General features: G+C 37.1%; 1 protein-coding gene across 1 annotated transcript in view; it reads left to right on the top strand.

The window, feature by feature from the left end:
• Positions 1-18,496, top strand: part of HUWE1 (HECT, UBA and WWE domain containing E3 ubiquitin protein ligase 1) — a 164,489-nt gene that overhangs the window by 92,137 nt on the left and 53,856 nt on the right. Inside the window, exons 25-29 of the mRNA XM_027053498.2 lie at positions 1,003-1,179; positions 4,218-4,463; positions 5,462-5,595; positions 6,464-6,558; positions 16,356-16,547. Coding sequence (XP_026909299.2) covers positions 1,003-1,179; positions 4,218-4,463; positions 5,462-5,595; positions 6,464-6,558; positions 16,356-16,547 — 844 coding nt within the window. The remainder of the gene's footprint in view (positions 1-1,002; positions 1,180-4,217; positions 4,464-5,461; positions 5,596-6,463; positions 6,559-16,355; positions 16,548-18,496) is intronic.

The following is an 18,496-nucleotide window of genomic DNA, read 5'->3' as shown; positions in this document are numbered from 1 at the left end:
TTATTCTGGAAAACGTGTGGGATTACCAAATAGTCCAGTGATTTTTACATTTATTTTCACTGGAGCCTTTACAGTGCAGAACAGTGGGCAAAGATGTGCAAACCTTGTTCTGTGAGACTGGTTTGCCAAAAATGGACAACACTCTTCCCCTTTTTTAGATACTCCCAATTTTCTGTTCATTGCTACTATTCCCAATTGGAATCCAAGCAGAAGAGTGGGATTTGTTAGGCCAGTCCAGTATTATGTTCTATGAATATGTCCAACATATATTTTTTTCCCATTATTTGCTAGATTTCCCATTAATTTCTCTTTTGTATAAAAAAATAGTAACGTGACGTTTCGTTTTAACTTCCCATGTGTCTCAAAAAAAGTAAAGAGTTTGAATTTTCCCAGAATTATTTCTCTATAAGGGGAAGCCCACTTAGCAATTATTCTAGCCCACTAAGCACTTCCAAGACTTCCAGAGATGGTATCTTTGGAAGAGATGTGCCTGTGTGTTTGTTGCCCACATTTTACTTTGTTACCCTTAAAAAATGCTTTGTTTGGTCCAAACCACTCTTCCAGAGTTCTAGTTTTCATTTGTATTAATAGGCACATTGAGGGAAAGTATCCATTTTTGCTTCCAGGGGAGAGGTAATGCACTGTCACACTAGGAGCAAATTAAGAGAATTAGATCTGATTTTGCCACTAATTCATGGGTGTGGCTCTGAGCAAGTCATTTATCCTCTCTATGCTCTCAAATTATATAACTTTAGGTAGCCAAAAAGGTAGATTGGGGAGAAGTAATTATTCGTATTTGTGGTGTTTGTTTTTTGTTTTTTGTGGGTGTTTTTGGTAGATGTTTAGGGTCCATATCATCTCTATACTTACTTACCTGAGGTTTTGGTATCTTAGAAAATACTGATTACATGAATACAAGGCTACCCCTGTTCTTACTCCAAGCTGGCCTTTTAGTTCCAGGTGTTAGTCTCTAACATTTTCTTTTTCATTTTCATTACCTAGATGAAATTTGTGGAATCTATTCTGAGCAACAATACAACAGATGACCACTGCCAGGAATTTGTGAATCAGAAAGGACTCTTGCCTTTGGTCACCATTTTGGGTCTTCCCAATCTGCCCATTGATTTTCCTACATCTGCGGCCTGTCAGGCTGTTGCAGGTGTCTGCAAATCCATATTGGTAAGAGCATCTGGCTAAATATTTTCATTTCTTTTTAGAAATCAATTTTGCAGTACTTCTGTATACATGTTTTTATTGTGGTCTCCCTTTACCTACAACCAAAAAATAATGAAGAAATTTGTGGTTATGTGCTACAGGTGAATTTTGTGCCTAATAAATAGTGTGTCACATCATTTCTCATTGAAAAGTTGAAGTTGTTTATTGTTCCTAGGTTTGGTACGTAGTTCTAACATTTGAGTTTATTGGAAGAGAAAGTATATCTTCAAGAATGTTTTGGAGCTGGGTTTTATTATGTCATCCTTTCTCATAGATGCTTTTAACACAATCTGGTATTGTTTAGTTAATGTAGTTTTTTTTCCTTTTTCAAGATTGTTCAAGTTTTGCCAAGAAATTAAGTGCTTTATTTTTTTTAAATAGTGGTAAAATACACAGCACATGATATTTACCACTTTAACCATTTTTAACTGTATGGTTCGGTAGTGTTAAGTACATTCACATTGTTGCAAACCAATCTCCAGAAGTTTTTTATCTTGCAAAACTGAAATTCTGTACTCATTAAATTACAACTCTGCATTCCCCTTGCCCTCCCAGCCCATGGTAAATTTGTTCTACTTTCTGTCACTCTGAATTTGACTGTTCTAGGTACCTCATGTAATTCATAAGCTGTTTGTCTTTCTGTGGTTGGCTTATTTTGCATAGCATAATGTCTTCAAGATTCACCCATGTTGTAGCATATGTCAGAATTTCCTTTCTTTTTATGGCTCTATTATATGTGTAAGCCACATTTTGTTTATCCATTCGTTCACTGATAAACATTTGGGCTACTTCGACCTTTTGGCTATTTTGAATACTGCTGAAATGAACACGGGTGTGCCTGTATTTCTTCAAGACTGTGTGTGTGTGTGTGTGTGTGTGTGTGTGTGTGTGTGTGTGTGTGTGTGTTGAGAACACTTAAGATCTATTCTCAGCAAATTTCAAGTATATAATATAGTATTAACTATAGACACCATGCTTATATTAAATCTCCAGAACTTATTCATAACTGAAAATTTGCCCTTTGACCAACATCTCCACATTTCCCCCCAGCCCCTGGCAACCATCATTCTGCTCTCTGGTTCTTTGAATTTAACTTGTTTAGATCCCACATAAAAGTGTGATAATACTCAAGACTCCTTTCAGTTCTTTTGGTTATACACTCAGAAGTAGGATTGGTGGACTATATGGTAGTTCAATTTTTAATTTTTCAAGGAACCACCATACTGTTTTTCATAGCTCCACCATTTCACATTCTGACCAACAATGCACAGGGGTTCCAATTTCTCTGCATCCTCACCAACACTTGTTAATTTTCTTTTTCTTTGTTTCTCCTTGATAGTAGCCAACCTAGTAGGTATAAGTGCAACCTCATGGTTTCAGTGTGCATCTTTCTAATGATTAGTGATGTTGAGTATCTTTTTATGTGCTTATTGGCCATTTGTGTATCTTTGGAGAGATGTCTCCTCAAGTCCTTTGCCCATTTTTTAGTGGGGTTTGATTCTTGTTGAGTTGTAGGAGTTCTTTATATATTCTGGTTACTCCTTATCAGATAAATGATTCGCAATATTTTCTCCCACTCTATGGGTTGCCTTTTACCTCTGTTAATAGTGTACTTTGATGCACAAAAGCTTTCAATTCTGATGAAATCCATTTTATCTTTTTTTCCTGCCATTGCTGTGCTTTTGATGTCAAATCTAAAAAACCATTGCCAAATCCAGTGTCACACAGCTTTTACACTATGGCTCCTTTTAGGTGTTTTTATATTTTTAGCTGCTACCTTCAGGTCTTTGATCTATTTTGAGTAATTTTTTCATATGGTGTAAAGTAAGGCCCAACTTCATTCTTTTGCATGTAGATACCCAGTTTTCCCACCACTATTTGTTGAAAAGCCTGTTCTTTCTCTTGCACCTTTGTCTTGACACCCTTATCAAAAATCATTTGACTGTAGATGTAAGGGTTTATTTTTGGGCGTTACTCTATTCTGTTGGTCTTAAAGTCTGTCTTTATGCCAGAACCACATTTTTATTACTGTAGCTTTGTGATAAGTTTGGAAATCAGGAAGTTTGAGATCTACAACTTTGTTCTTTTTCAAGATAGTTATATCTATTTGGGGTCCCATGAGATTCTTCTTAAGGATTTTAAGAGAGAGATTTCTATTTCTTACCCCCACCCAAAGGCCATTGACCTTTTCATAGGGACTGCATTAAATCTATGAAGTTCCTTTATTAGCTGGATTGTGCAATGGCAAGTAATTGCTGCTAAAAATCAGTAATCCAGTTGCTTATGGACTTGGAAGGGTCCATAATTGTGACATAGCTGTAATTAATGTTTTGTTTTGCTTTACTCTTTGCAATATTTAATTAAGTGCTGTTCATAAGAGAGAGAGGAAAAGGGGCTGTGATCCATCTTTATCCTACCTCTAAGATACTGTGTGAGAATGGATAGATGTGTTTAAAGCTACAGGAAAGACACTTAAGTTCTCCTGTCTTTGGATGACACAATTTTCTGTGGACTCAAAAAGCAAATTACAAGGGCCATATAATCTTGAGTCGTCTCATAAAAAAGGAGATTGCCTAGCTGATACCTATTCTAGAATCACCTCTTATTTTAGGAAAAGAACAGTTGTAATACCGGTTTACTTCCATGCTTTGGAACCTTGCCTAATATTGCTCCCTATTGAGAAAAATTTGTAATTAATCACATAGTGTGGAGTCCTTCCTGTAACAGTATTTCAGTTTAGCCATCACAAGCTTTTAAATATGATTGGCTTACCACATTTGAAAGCCTCTCATTTGAGAGAAGTAAAATGTTTCTTTAGGAGGCATTTAGGTATGTCCTACCTGCATTCATATTTTGGCTCTGCCATTTACCCAGATGGGAGACCATGGCCAGGTTTGAAATTTGTGAGACTTGTCTTGCACTTCTTCCATTGTGACTATTAAAGACATGATGCATGTGAAATTCATTGTACATTAATGATTTAATTATTATTCTTGTTTCAGACACTGTCACATGAACCCAAAGTTCTTCAGGAGGGTCTCCTTCAGTTGGACTCCATCCTTTCATCCTTGGAGCCGTTACACCGACCAATTGAATCCCCTGGGGGCTCAGTGTTATTGCGAGAACTGGCTTGTGCTGGCAATGTTGCTGATGCTACCCTCTCAGCTCAGGCCACACCTCTACTGCATGCACTTACTGCTGCCCACGCCTACATCATGATGTTTGTTCATACTTGCAGAGTTGGACAGGTAAGAACTAGGGGTGAGCAAGTTGGTTTAAAGCTGGTAAAATACCTGTGGCATATACTGGGCATCTTACTGTGCTTAGAAGCAGTTCTACCTGGGCTAGCTGCTAAAAGAACAGATTTTTTTTCAGTGAGTAATATAGGTTTATGTTTCAGGTTGCTGTCTAGTTTCGCTTTGCCTTAGTATTTTTTTTTTCATTAGAATTTGGGTTACCATATAATTTGTTTTCTGAATTGGATTTTGTTGAGAGGAAAAGAGGTTGCTATAAATAATGGGCAGCTATATAGGCCAACTGGCAAGCCTCAATTGGGTGCTTATCTGGCCTTAATTGTTTCCCAATCTTTCTACAAATGCATATAGGCCTAATAATGGGATGGCAAGAAAGAAATTTGACCACAGAACATTTAAGTCAGTGGTAATTAACAGATTAATAAAGATTACTTAAATATCAAACCCTATGCCTGCCATCCGTGTGAGGTTCCTCTTGTGGTTCCAGAAACACAGTGTGTTTTTGTGTGCTCACAGTTTTACAGCCTTTAGTTCTCAAGTATTCAGTTCTAAAGATTAATGATGTAATGTTTCAGCACCCCTGTTCTATGCCTTTGAGCAGGAGTATATTCTTTGGATCAAATCAAATGAAAAGCACAGGTATAAACTATTTAGAAAACAATTCAACTGCATTACAAAGCTTAGGGATTTATTTTCATGACTTTTTATTAAATTAAATAAAATTCATGTGAAATGTTCCCTTCAAGAAATTAAATCAAACGTTTATTGAAATTAAGAAATAAGAGGAAAATAACAAGCTCCCTACCACCTAAAAAAAATTAGAAGGCTGTCAATGAATGAATCTACAGAACTGTTTCTTTAGAAGGTTGCACATGACTGTTGTCTTTCACTTTCCAAGAAAGCAATGAGAAGAAAATGAGAAGGGATGTTAGACACAGACAAATGTTGAGGAGGGCATCCCAAAGATCAGCTTCTGTTTACTTTGATTGCAGAGTGAAATTCGTTCCATCTCCGTAAACCAGTGGGGTTCTCAGTTGGGTCTGAGTGTTCTGAGCAAGCTGAGCCAGTTATACTGTTCCCTGGTGTGGGAAAGCACTGTTCTTCTCTCCCTGTGTACCCCAAACAGGTAAGGGAATGGTCATCTCTTTATTATCTTTGTCTTTCCTAACAGAGAAACTAAGTTCAATTATCCTGGAGGATTGTTTTGGTCAAGGATAGAAGGCTATTAGTAAAGAGTTCAGAGGGTTCCTTATCTGTCTTAGTGCATTCAGGCTGCTGTAACATAATGCCACAGACTGGATCCTTATAAACAGAATTTTATTGTTTGTTCATAGTTCTGGAAACTGGAAGTCTGAGGCTGTGGTGCTGGCATGGTTGAGTGAGGGTCCTTTTCTGGGTTGTAGACTTTTAATTGTTTTTATCTTCACATGGTGGAAGGGACTAGGAATCTTTCTAGAGCGTCTTTTATGCTTGGTCCCATTAATTTTATGCTTGCTTGCTTGCTTGCTTGCTTGTTTGTTTATTTATTTATTTATTTATTTATTTATTTATTTAATGCTTAGTCCCATTCATGAGGGTTCTCCCTCAAGATGTAAGAACTTCCCAAAGGCCTTATCGACTAATACCATCACATTGGGCATTAGGATTTTAACATACGATTTTGAGGGGACACAAATGTTCAGTCCATAGTATTGTCCTTCCCATTTACCAGCCTGGGGGCTTGCTTATAAATGTATTATCTTCTACATCTTTGATCTTATGTCCTTATTATGCAGTGTCAGCATGATAGGTATTTTAAATTTGTTACCCAAATCCAAAGAGTTGATTTCAAAACCTTGTTGAGTGCTACCTCAGGAACTTGATCATTGCAGATACCCTATTAGGTTAACTTACCTGTTACAGGGAGGATAGTGTCAGTCAAGCAGATTAGGAACCAAGCATAACTTTAAAAATGAGCTATGAGTTCTTTTTGCTCATGGTTTGTCTTGTTGCAGCCTACCATCTGGGTGTGAATTTGGCCAGGCGGACATGCAGAAACTGGTTCCAAAGGATGAGAAGGCAGGTACGACCCAGGGCGGAAAAAGATCAGGTAACCAAGAAACCAAAATCTTAGCCATTAATTCTCCTGAATTCTGTCTCTGTGTCTTTATAGGTGACTGTGTGTGTGTGTGTGTGTGTGTGTGTGTGTGTGTGTGTGTGTGTGTGTGTGTGAAAATTTAGTTACCTCTGTTTTCCTTAGTCCTCAATTTTTTTTCCTTTCATTTTTATTTTAAAATTATTTTCACTCATTTTCTCTATAAAATGTATATACACATAATGGTAAAAATTATGGGATGTAGTAGAAAGAACAATTACTCATACTTGTATCACAAATAATATTTTGGAAGTATCTACCTGATCTTTCCCCTTGGGGATACATTTTATTAACATAGTTGAGATTATCTTAGAGGTAATATTTTAGATCTCTTTTCACTTGACATTAAGTGCCATGTAAAGAAAGGGTTTGTGAAGTAACCATTCCCTGTTAAGTTTCTAATGGACTATTTTTAAAAATGAGTATCTTTTTATATAGTTTTCTGTAAAGGGAAGATTAATTCCTAGAAGTTACTGTATCAAAGTGTATGGTGGGACTCTAATTTGTGTATGCATACTTATCAGAAGCTTAATTTCCCTGCTTAAAGATGGCAAATGATTGTCTTAAGTGACTGTGGAACACTTTAGAACCACACTGCTCAATATGGTAGCCACTAGCCATGTGTGGAATGTTGAACACTCATAAGGTAGCCAGTACAGCTAAAAAATTGAATTTTTTTCTTCCTCTTTTGCTCTCCCTCCCTGTTTTTTTAAATGTTTATTTTTGAAAGAGAGAGCATGAGGGGAGGACAGAGGATCTGAAGCAGGCTCCGCATTGACCACAGGGAGCCTGATGCAGGGCTCAAGCTCAACAAACCATGAGATGTTGACCTGAGCCACCCAGGTGTCCCCCCCCCCCCCCAATCTTTCTTCTTCCCCTTTCTATCTTCCCTCTTGCTCTTTTTTTTTCTTTATTTCCTCTTACAAGGGGAGGGTATTATGTTTTGAATTGTGTCTCCCCACCCCACCTACACAAAAAAACTATGTTGAAGCACTAAACCCCAAGCACCTCAAGATGTGACTTTATTTGGAAATAGGGTTGCTAAACATGTAGTTGAGATTATATAGATTGGATGGAGAAAACTGAATTCTTAATTTTTGTTAGTTTCAGTATAACAACTATTACTGTGTTCAGTTGTTAGAAGGCTTCTAAGTATGTTTAGAACAACTTCGGTATGTGAATGTATTTTTTTTTTTCAACTAAATTCTGTGAAAGCGGTACCTGGGTGGTTCAGTCAGTTAAGTGTCTGACTCTTGATCTCAGCTCAGCTCTTGATCTCAGGGTCATGACTTTAAGCCCCAGGGTGGGCTCCACGCTGGGCATGCATCCTACGTGTGTGTGTGTGTGTGTGTGTGTGTGTATACATACACATACACACATATATTCATACATTGCATAAAATGTATGAAATAAATGTAGATCAGCTATTTCTATGAAAATATAATGTCCAAATTGAGATGTATTCTAAACGTATTTATAGATACCTGGTTTTTAAAAATTACTGAGTATAAAAACTTAACAATTTTTATATATGATTATATGTTGAAAAATAAAAATTCAATAAATTGGGTTAAACAGTATATTAAAAATTATCTGTTTGGGGCGCCTGGATGGCTCAGTCAGTTAAGCATCCGACTTCGGCTCAGGTCATGATCTTAAAATTCGTGAGTTTGAGCCTTGCACTGGGTTCTGTGCTGACAGCTCAGAACCTGGAGCCGGCTTCAGATTCTGTGTCTCCCTCTCTCTCTGCTTTTCTCTCTCTTTCTCTCTCTCTCTCTCAAAAATGAATATTAAAAAATTTTTAAATTTTTTTTAATGTTTTTATTTATTTTTGAGCCCGAGAGAGACAGAGCATGAGCAGGGGAGGGGCAGAGAGAGAGGGAGACACGGAATCTGAAGCAGGCTCCAGGCTCTGAGCTGTCAGCACAGAGCCCGATGCAGTGCTCGAACCCACGGACCGTAAGATCATGACCTGAGCTGAAGGTGGATTCTTAACCAACTGAGCCACCCAGGCGCCCCAACATTAAAAAATTTTTTTTAAATTATGTTTTTAATTTTTAATGTGGCTACTAGAAAATTTAAAATTATATGTGGCTCACACATATATGGACAGGGCTATTTTGTTTTAAAATTTTTCTTTTATATTTGTTAAAAGTTTTTATTTTAATTCCAGTAGGTTAACATGAAGTGTTGTATTAGCTTCAGTTCTATAGTATAGTGATTCAACAATTCCATACATCACCTGGACAAGCTCATCAGGACAAGTACACTCCTTAATCCCCATTGCCTATATAACCCCTTCCCCAACCCCTCCCCTCTGGTAATGATCATTTCTGTATAATTGTTTCTTGGTTTGTCTCACTCTCTTTTTTCCCCTTTTGCTCATTTGTTCTGTTCCTTAAATTCCACATAGGAGTGAAATCATACAGTGTTTGTCTTTGACTTGTTTTGCTTAGCATTATACTAAGTACATCCACATCCTTGCAAATGGCAAGATTTCATTCTTTTTTATGGTTGAAGAACATTCCATTTTCATATGTGCCACTTTTTCTTTATCCATTTATCAGTCAGTGAACACTTGGTCTGTTTCCATATCTTGGCTATTGTAAATAATGCTAGTTTAAACATAGGGGTGCATGTATCCCTTTGAATTAGTGTTTTTGCATTCTTTGGATAACTACCTAGTAGCGCAATTGCTGAATTGTAGGGTAGTTCTATTTTTAACTTTCTGAGGAACCTCCATACTATTTTCCAAAGTGACTGCACCAATTTCCATTCCCACCAGCAGTGAAAATGGGTTCCTTTTTTTCTACATCCTCACCAGCACCTTTTGTTTCTTGTGGCTTTGATTTTAGCCATTCTGACAGGTCTGAGGTGATAGCTCAATGTAGTTTTGATTTGCATTTCCCTGATGGTGAGTGATGATGAACATCCTGTGTTTTTTTGCCATCTCTATACTTTCTTTGGAAAAATATCTGTTCATGTCTTCTGCCCATTTTTTGGTTGGATTATATGTTTTTTGGGTGTTGAGTTGTAGAAGTAAGTTGTTTGTATATTTTGGATAGTAACGCTTTATCAGATACGTCATTTGCAAATACTTTCTCACGTGCTGTAGGCTACTTTTTAATTTTGTTGTTTTCCTTTACTGTGCAGAAGATTTTTATTTTGATGTAGTCCCAATAGTATATTTTTGCTTTTGTTTCCCTTGCCTTAGGAGACATATCTGGAAAATGTTACTATGGCTGATGTCATAGAGGTTACAGCCTGTGTTCTCTTCTAGGGCTTTTATAGATGCAGGTCTCACATTTAGGTCTTTGACCCATTTTGAATTTATTTTTGTGTATGGTGTAAGAAAGTGGTCCAGTTTCATTCTTTGACATCTTGTCCATTTTTCCTTACAGCATTTGTTGAAGAGACCATCTTATTCCTATTGTATATTCTTTCCTGCTTTGACAAAATGAGTTGACCATATAGTTGTGTCTATTTCTGGATTTTCTTTGCTGTTCCGTTGATCTGTGTGTCTGGTTTTTTTTTTTTTGCCAGTACCATACAGTTTTCGATAACTGCAGCTTTATATTATAACTTGAAGTCTGAAAATGTGATGCCTCCAGCTTTGTTTTTTTTTTTTTTCAAGGTTTCTTTGGCTATTGGGGGTCTTTTGTGTTTCCATACAAATTTTAGGATTGTTTGTTGTGATTCTGTAAAAATTCCTGCTGGTATTTTGATAGGATTGCATTAAGTGTATAGGTTGCTTTGGGAAGTATAGACATTTTAATAATATTTGTTCTTCCAATCCATGAGCACGGAATGTCTTTCCATTTCTTTGTGTTCTCTTCAATTTCTTTCATCAGTGTTTTAGAGTACCGCTGTGGTTCAGTTTATTCCTAGAGTATGTTATTTTTGGTGCATTTGTGAATGGGATTGTTCTTAATTTCTCTTTCTCTTCATTATTGGTGTATAGAAATGCACCAGATTTCTGTATGTTGATTTTGTGTCCTGTGACTTTACTGAATATGTATATCCGTTCTAGCATTTTTTAGTGGAGTCTTTAGGGTTTTCTATATTATAGTATTATGTCATCTAGAAATAGGGAAAATTTCACTTCTTCCTTACTTTTGGATGTCTTTTATTTCTTTTTCTTGTCTGATTCCTGTGGCTAGGACTTCGAGTGATGTGATGAATAAAAGTGATAAGAGTGGGCATCCTTGTCTTATTCTTGATCTTAAAAGAAAAGCTCTCAGTTTTCCCCATTCAGGATGATGTGAGCTTTGTTTTTCATATGTGGCCTTTATTATGTTTAGGTATATTTCCTCTAAACCTACTTTGTTGGTTTTTTTTTTTATCATGAATAGATACTGTTCTTTGTCGTACTTTTTCTGCATCTTCTTGAAATTATCTTATGATTCTTATCCTTTCTCTTACTGATTTGATATATCACATTGATCGATTTGCAAATATTGAACCACCCTTACAACCCGGGAATAAATACTACTTGATCATGGTGAATGTTTTTTTAATATACTGTTGAATTTGGTTTGCTAGGAGTTTATTGAGGGCTTTTGCATCTGTGTTCATCAGGGATAGTGACCTGTAGTTCTCTCGTTCAGTGGTGTCTTGATCTGGTATTGGTATCAGGGTAATGCTGGCCTCATAAAAAGAATTTAGAAGTTTTCTTTCCCTTTATATTTTTTGGAATAGTTTGAGATGAATAGGAATTAAGTCTTCTTTGATTTAATGTTTGGTAGAATTCGCCTGTGAAGCCATCCAGTCCTGGACTTCTGTTTGCTGGGAGTTTATTGATTACTGACTCCGTTTCTTTGCTGGTTATCAGTCTGTTCAAATTTTCTATTTCCTCCTGTTTCAGTTTTGGTAGTTTATATGTTTCTAAGTATTTGTCCATTTCTTCTGGGTTGTCCACTTTGTTAGCATATGGTTTTTCATAACATTCTCATGATTTTTTGTATTTCTGTGGTGTTGGTTGTTATTTCTCCTCTCTCATTGGTGATTTTATTTTTGTCCTTTCTCTTTACTGAGGATTAAAGAACCAGCTGCAGTTATCATTCATCTGTTCTGTTGTGTTTTTTTTAGTTCTAGATCATTTCTACTCTAATCTTTATTATTTCCTTCCTTCTGCTGGCTTTAGGTTTTGGTTGTTTTTCCAGCTCTTTTTGGTGTAGGTTGTTTGAGATTTCTTGCTTGTTGAGGTAGGCCTATATTGCTAAATATTTCCCTCTTAGAACTGTCTTTGCTGCATCCCAGAGATTTTGGACCATTGTGTTTTTCATTTGTTTCCATGTACTTTTCAAATTTCTTCTTTGATTTCATGGTTGACCCATTTGTTGTTTAGTAGCATGTTGTTTAACCTCCACGTATTTGTGGTCTTTCCAGATTTTTAAAAAATGTTTACTTATTTTGAGACAGCATATGCAAGTGAGGGAGGGATAGACAGAATCCCAAGCAGGCTCCGTGCTGTCAGCACAGATGTGGGGGCTCCATCTCAAAAACCCTGAGATCATGACCTGAGCTGAAATCAAGAGTTGGACACTTAAACCAACTGACCCACTCAGGCGCCCCTCAGATTTTTTCTTGTGGTTGACTTATGTTGTCATAGCATTGTGGTCAGAAAAGATGCATGGTATGACTTCAATCTTCTTAAATTTGTTGAAGCTAGTTTTCTGGACTAATGTGTGATCTGTTCTGTAGACTGTTCCATATATAATTGAAAAGAATGTGTATGTGTTATTTTGCTATTTTGTTTCAGGATGGAATGTTTTGAATATATCTGTTAAATCCATGTGGTCCAGTGTGTCATTCAAAGTCCTTGTTACCTTGTTGATTCCCTGTTTAGATGATCAGTCCATTAATGTAAGTGGGTGTGTTAAAGTCCCCTACTATTATTGTATTACTATCAATTAGTTCCTTTATGTTTGTTATCAACTGTATTGTGTATTTGGGTGCTCCTTTGTGAGTGCATATTCACAATTGTTACAGTTTTTTGTTGGATTGTCCCTTTTATTATTATATAATGTCCTCCTTTGTCTCAGTCTTTGTTTTAAAGCCTATTTTGTCCAGTATAAGTGTTGCTATTCTGACTTTCTTTTGACAACCATTTGCATGATAGATGATTCTCCAGCCCCTCGAATTCCACTTGCAGGTGTCTTTAGGTCTAACATGAGTCTCTTAGGCAGGATGGGTCTTGCTTTTTTATCCATATTGTCACTGTGTGTCTTTTGATTGCAGTGTTTAGTCCATTTACATTCAAAGTAATTATTGATAGATATGTAATGCCATTTTGTTACTTGTTTTGTGCTTGTTTCTGAAATTTTCTGATCCTTTCTTATCTTTCATGGTTTGCTATTTTCTTTAGTGATCTATTTAGATTTCTTTCTCTTTATTCTTTGAATATTTTTAGTGGTTTTTGATAGATGGTTACCATGATGTTCGTATATAACTTCTTTTGCATATAGCAGTCTATATTAGTTGGTTGTGGTTTAAGTTTGAACCCATTCTTCTCTCCCCATGTTTTAGGTATTTGTTGTTACATTTTATATCCTTTTTTGTGAGTTCCTTGATATTGTCACTTTTTTTAATTAAAAATTTTTTAATGTTTGTTTTTTGAGAGAGAGACAGAGCGAGCAGGGGAGGGGCAGAGAGAGAGAGAGAGGGAGACACAGAATCTGATGCAGGCTCCAGGCTCTGAGCTCTCATTGCAAAGCCTAATGTAGGGCTTGAACTCGCAAACCACAAGATCATGACCTGAGCCAAAGTCAGACACTTAACTGACTGAGCCACCCAGGCACCCCGATATTGTCACTTTTGATCTCTCCTTTCTACTCAGAGTCCTCTTTACTATTTCTTACAGGGCTGCTTTAGTGTTTGTGAACTCCTTTAGTTTTTGTCTGGGAAACTCTTTATCTCTACTTCTGTTCTGAATTATAACCTTGCTGAATAAACTATTCCTGACCACAGATTTTTTTCCCATTCAACACTTTGAATATTTCATGCCATGCCCTTCTGGTTTACCAAGTTTCTGCTGAAAAATCTGCTTGCCTTCTGGGTTTTCCCTCATAGGTTACCAACTTTTTTTGTCTTGCTGTTTTTTGATTCTTCTCTTTATCACTATATTTTGCACATTTATTTCTTTTTTTCTTCCTGCTTTTCAGTTTTTTTCTTTATCATTGTATTTTGCAAAATTAATCACAGTGTCTTTGTGTTCATCTGCTTTTGTTGATTCTGTTGGGGCTTCTCTGTGCCTCATGAATCTGCATATCTTGTTTCCTTCCCCAGATTAGGGAAGTTTCCAGCTATTATTTCTTCAAATAAATTTTCTACCCCCCTTTCTCTCTCTTCTGGGTCTCCTTGTAGTAATGAATGCTATGTTTTGTGGACTCAGTGAGTTCGATGGGTCTATTTTCATGTGCATATTTCCCAGCTCGCATGCGCGAGCTGGGAGAGGGGAAGAGGGAAAGAGAATCTTAAGCAGACTCTTGCTCAGCGAGGAGCCCAATGCAGGGCTCGATCCTATGAGCCTGGGATCATGACCTGAGCTGAAATCAAGAGTTGAACACTCAGCTGACTGAGCCACATTAGGTGCCCACAGCCCCTCTGGTTTTTAAAGCCAAACGTTATGGGAATTAATCTCCTCTTGTGAGTTTCCTGGTGCGAGTGCCTGTTTCCCTACCCTCTCTGCACCCTACTCCCTCCCTTCTGTGGGCAGCCTCCCTCGGCCTTTCTGACCTTCCTAACCTCTCAGATGCAGCTGCTTCTCTATATTTAGTTGTGGAGTCTGTTCTGCTGGTCTTCGAATTGCTCTTCAGTTTATTGACTTGGATGTGGATGATATCTAGTTGTAAACGTGGGAGTAGATGATTTCAGGGCCGTCCTACTCTGCCATCTTTTAGGCATTTAAGTAATCTCTACATCCAGTGTGGGGCTTGAACTCACAACCCCGAGATCAAGAGTTGCATGCACTTCCAACCAAGCCAGCCAACCAAGCACCCCTGTACAATGGTATTTTAGAGAATAGCTTTTATGTTATATCACAATAAAAGTTCCAAATTGCAATAAGCATAAATTATACACAATTTTCAGATTCTAATGCAACAAACCTAAAATTAATAAAAGCAACTTTTGGGGCACCTGGATGGCTCAGTTGGTTAAGCATCCGGCTTCAGCTTGGGTCGTGATCTCTCAGTTTGTGGGTTCCAGCCCCGTGTTGGGCTCCGTACTGACAGCTCAGAGCCTGGAGCCTGCTTCAGATTCTGTCTCTCCCTCTCTCTGCCCCTCCCCCACTCGTGCTCTGTCTCTCAAAGATCAAGAAACCTTAAAATTTTTTAATTAAAAAAAATAAAGGCAACTTTCTGGAAAGTTTTTTTTTTTAATTTTTTTAATGTTTATTTACTTTTGAGATAGAGACAGAGTGTGAGTTTGTGGAACTCGAACTCATGGACTGCGAGATTATGACCTGAGCTGAAGTCGGACGCTTAACCGACTGAGCCACTCAGGTGCCCCTGGAAACTTTTTTCCCCTATATTCTGCAACAGGGAAGAAATTAATTTGGTGGACTATTAAGAAAACAGTGAAGACAGTTCCATATATAAAAACCCATAAGATATGCTTACAAATTGTACTGAGTTTAAACGTAGGGAAAATGCTTAAGGAATAAAGGCATAACTCAACCAAATAAGGAGTTACACAATAGCTAGTTATTATGGGGGAGGGGAGAGCACTAATAAAACAAACACAAACCTTTGGCCCATTTAAATTTGGAGAGGGACGCCTGGGTGGCTCAGTAGGTTGAAGCATCCAACTCTTGATTTTGGCTCAGGTCATGATCTCACAGTTAGATTGAGCCCCGCTTTGGGCTCCATGTTGAAAATGCTTAGGATAATCTCACTCTCTTTCTGCCCCTCTCCCCTACTCGCTGACTCTCTAAAATAAAAAAATAATAAAGTATTAATAAATTCGGAGAAAGAGGACCAAACCAAAAATTAGAACCTCGAATTTAGTCAAATACACCAAATTTTGACTCAAAGAAACTAAAATAATTTACTAGGAAGGATATATGAACAAAATTAGACTCTGTCAAAGAATTGCTTCACCTAACAATCTGGATATATTTTTTTTCTAACAATTTCTTTTACATATTTAACAAAGATGACTCCCATTTCCACAGGGTTTCTTAGAACATTACAAAAAAAACTTGGTGATGTGTTTTATTAACGTTTGTCTAAAGCTGATTATTAGATCTAAGAGCACACATATCCCCACCAAAAAAGAAAAAGATTACACCTCACATTCATATGCAAAAATCTTATATGCTAGAAAATGTATTTCTCCAGTGGTAATTTATGATATTTAATTTGAGTTTATTAGCAAGCCATGAAATTCAAACAGGGTATTCACCTTGACAGCATTGGTTGGGGCAGGGAGGGTGCACCACTCATATTGTAGTCTGTGTGAATGGTGCCCCTGTGTCATGCAGTACCTAGTCTTAGAAGGTAGCCCTGTTTTAAGACAGTTCATATGCTCTCACTGGAAAATGTCAGTATTAGCTACTTAGAAGGGCTTCAAGGAGAGGAGCATGTTAGTACAGTTTTGTTTTGTTTTTCTTTTTCTATTTCAGATTTAGGAAGTTATGGAAACTTAAAGTGTAACAAGCACCATGGGTAGCTATTTCTTGTGACTTCAGAACAAGGAACCAGGTAAGTGACAACTCAACATGGTCTTACTGCTTTCCTCTGTGTCTACAGATGGGGAACAGGATGGAACAGCTGCAAGTATGGATGCTTCTACCCAGGGCTTATTAGAAGGCATTGGGCTTGATGGTGATACATTGGCTCCCATGGAGACAGATGAACCTACTGCTTCAGATTCTAAGGGCAAATCTAAAATCACACCTGCTATGGCTGCCAGAATCAAGCAAATCAAGCCTTTATTGTCAGGTGAGTGATTTTTTTCTTTCTACTCCCTTTTCTGGGTTTCAGAGCTTTAACCAGTTCTCAGACAAATTCAGTTGATATGGCTGCGTTGTTTCCTTTAAGGAACTTTTCAACTTTGGTGACTTATTTTCAGGTGTACTTAATACAATATCTGCTATGTGATAGGCTTTGTACTAAGTGCTAGGGATACAGGCATAAGAGACTCGCTTCTTGAAAGCTATGTCTACCCCTCCTTGTCTTTAATTCCTTCCTACCTATTCATCAACTACTGCAAATGGCTTCTACTCCTACCATTCCACTGAAATGTCTCATTAGTAACCTATTGCTAAGTCCATTGGATACTCTTCAGCTCCTTTCTCACTTTTTTGCAGGATGATAGTTGGCCCACCACCTCAAAATACTCTTTTCTTGGCTTCTGTGGTATGAAACTGTCCTATTTTCCTGTTACTTGTGTGGCTACTCCACCCAGTCTCCTTTTCCTTTCTCTGTCCCTTAAACATAGCTGGCAAGTGACATGGTTGATTCATGTTTTAATAATGTAAATTTGGCAGCTCTGTGGAGACCACATTAACATGATACAAGACTGCATTAAAGATGTGCACGGATCTTTGTCTTCTTTTGCCTCTTAATGTCAGTGTTTAAGGAACCTATTTTGTATGTTCCTCAATATTTACCTCTTTCTGACACCTTAATGTAGAGGAAAGTGAAGACATAACTCCTGGGAATCTGGAGCTGTGCCCCAAAACAAGCAGAAAATGGACTTTGGTTATTCTGTTTATTATTTTTAACTCCCTTGAATTTTACATTCTGTTCTAATTTGTTTACTTCTACTCGTTTTAATTTGAAAATCTACCACCACAAACCCCATATTGAAGGTAAATTGACCAAGAAGGTGCTCATGGTTTACCTCTACTTTCTTTGCTAGACCTTTTGGACAACTCTGACCTTAGAAAAATCTGGGGTTTATTTGTGGGCCCGGCCCATGCTTTTAATGTCTATTTATCTGTGGCTACTGGCCTTTTATCTTCTTTTCTTATCCTTGCTAACAACCTTTGAGCCACTTTGCTATTTGTTCACCTGAAGGTGAAACAAAGTGCAGTCTTAGGTTTGAATGCATTGGTTTTTCAGAGTCTGGGCATACCCAGCATCCAGCCAAGCAGTGCAAGTATCTGTACCACTTAATATTAGGAAATCCTAATTCGGATGGATTAAGAAGAAGAAAGTCATATTCCTTTTTTCTTAGGCTGTTTAACTCAGCTTACTAAGTTTTGGGTATGATATGTACTGCCAGCTCTAGTAGAGCCTATTTTTCACAGTGCATTGTTGTACACAAGAGATTTTACTTTGACTCAGATCTAACCTTTCTTAACTCTGGATCATGATGAAATGTTTGTTTTAGAAATTCTATAGCAGTATTTTCATTTATGATTTTGAGTAATATTGTAGAACAAAAATACAGAGAAATGGTTTAAGAAAAGCAAAGAAACACCCAAATAGAATATGTTTGGCCATGTTTCCTTTCCCTTTTTCTATTTTCAAACATGAGTTTGGATTCTACTCTTTGGTTCAACAACGTATACCAAAAAGCATCCTACAAGAATGAAAATTTGAAATACTTACAATCTACCTAACACCTTAAGAAAGGCATTTATAAAATTGTTAAGCTTTTCATAGCAATCTTTTTTCCTTTGGGGATCATACATTTAATGTTGTGATCAGACAATATATAGTATATCTGATGTTCTTTCCTTGTCCAAATTGTTAACGGTTTTGCTATGTTTAAAGTTCTGTAGGCATTTTAAGTGATTCCATAACCCAGTAGATGTATTCATTTACTTAACTGGTTCATGTTGCTTTTTCTACAAAGACGGTTTCCATTAATATCTACTTTAACAATGTGTTTATCTTGTCTTTCACATATATAATGAGTGCCAACATACTTCTCTGTTGCC

Source organism: Acinonyx jubatus, chromosome X (assembly GCF_027475565.1).
Source record: "Acinonyx jubatus isolate Ajub_Pintada_27869175 chromosome X, VMU_Ajub_asm_v1.0, whole genome shotgun sequence".
Lineage (NCBI taxonomy): Eukaryota > Metazoa > Chordata > Mammalia > Carnivora > Felidae > Acinonyx > Acinonyx jubatus.
Note: the sequence above shows the minus strand (reverse complement) of the source record. Positions and strands in the feature narration are given on the sequence as shown.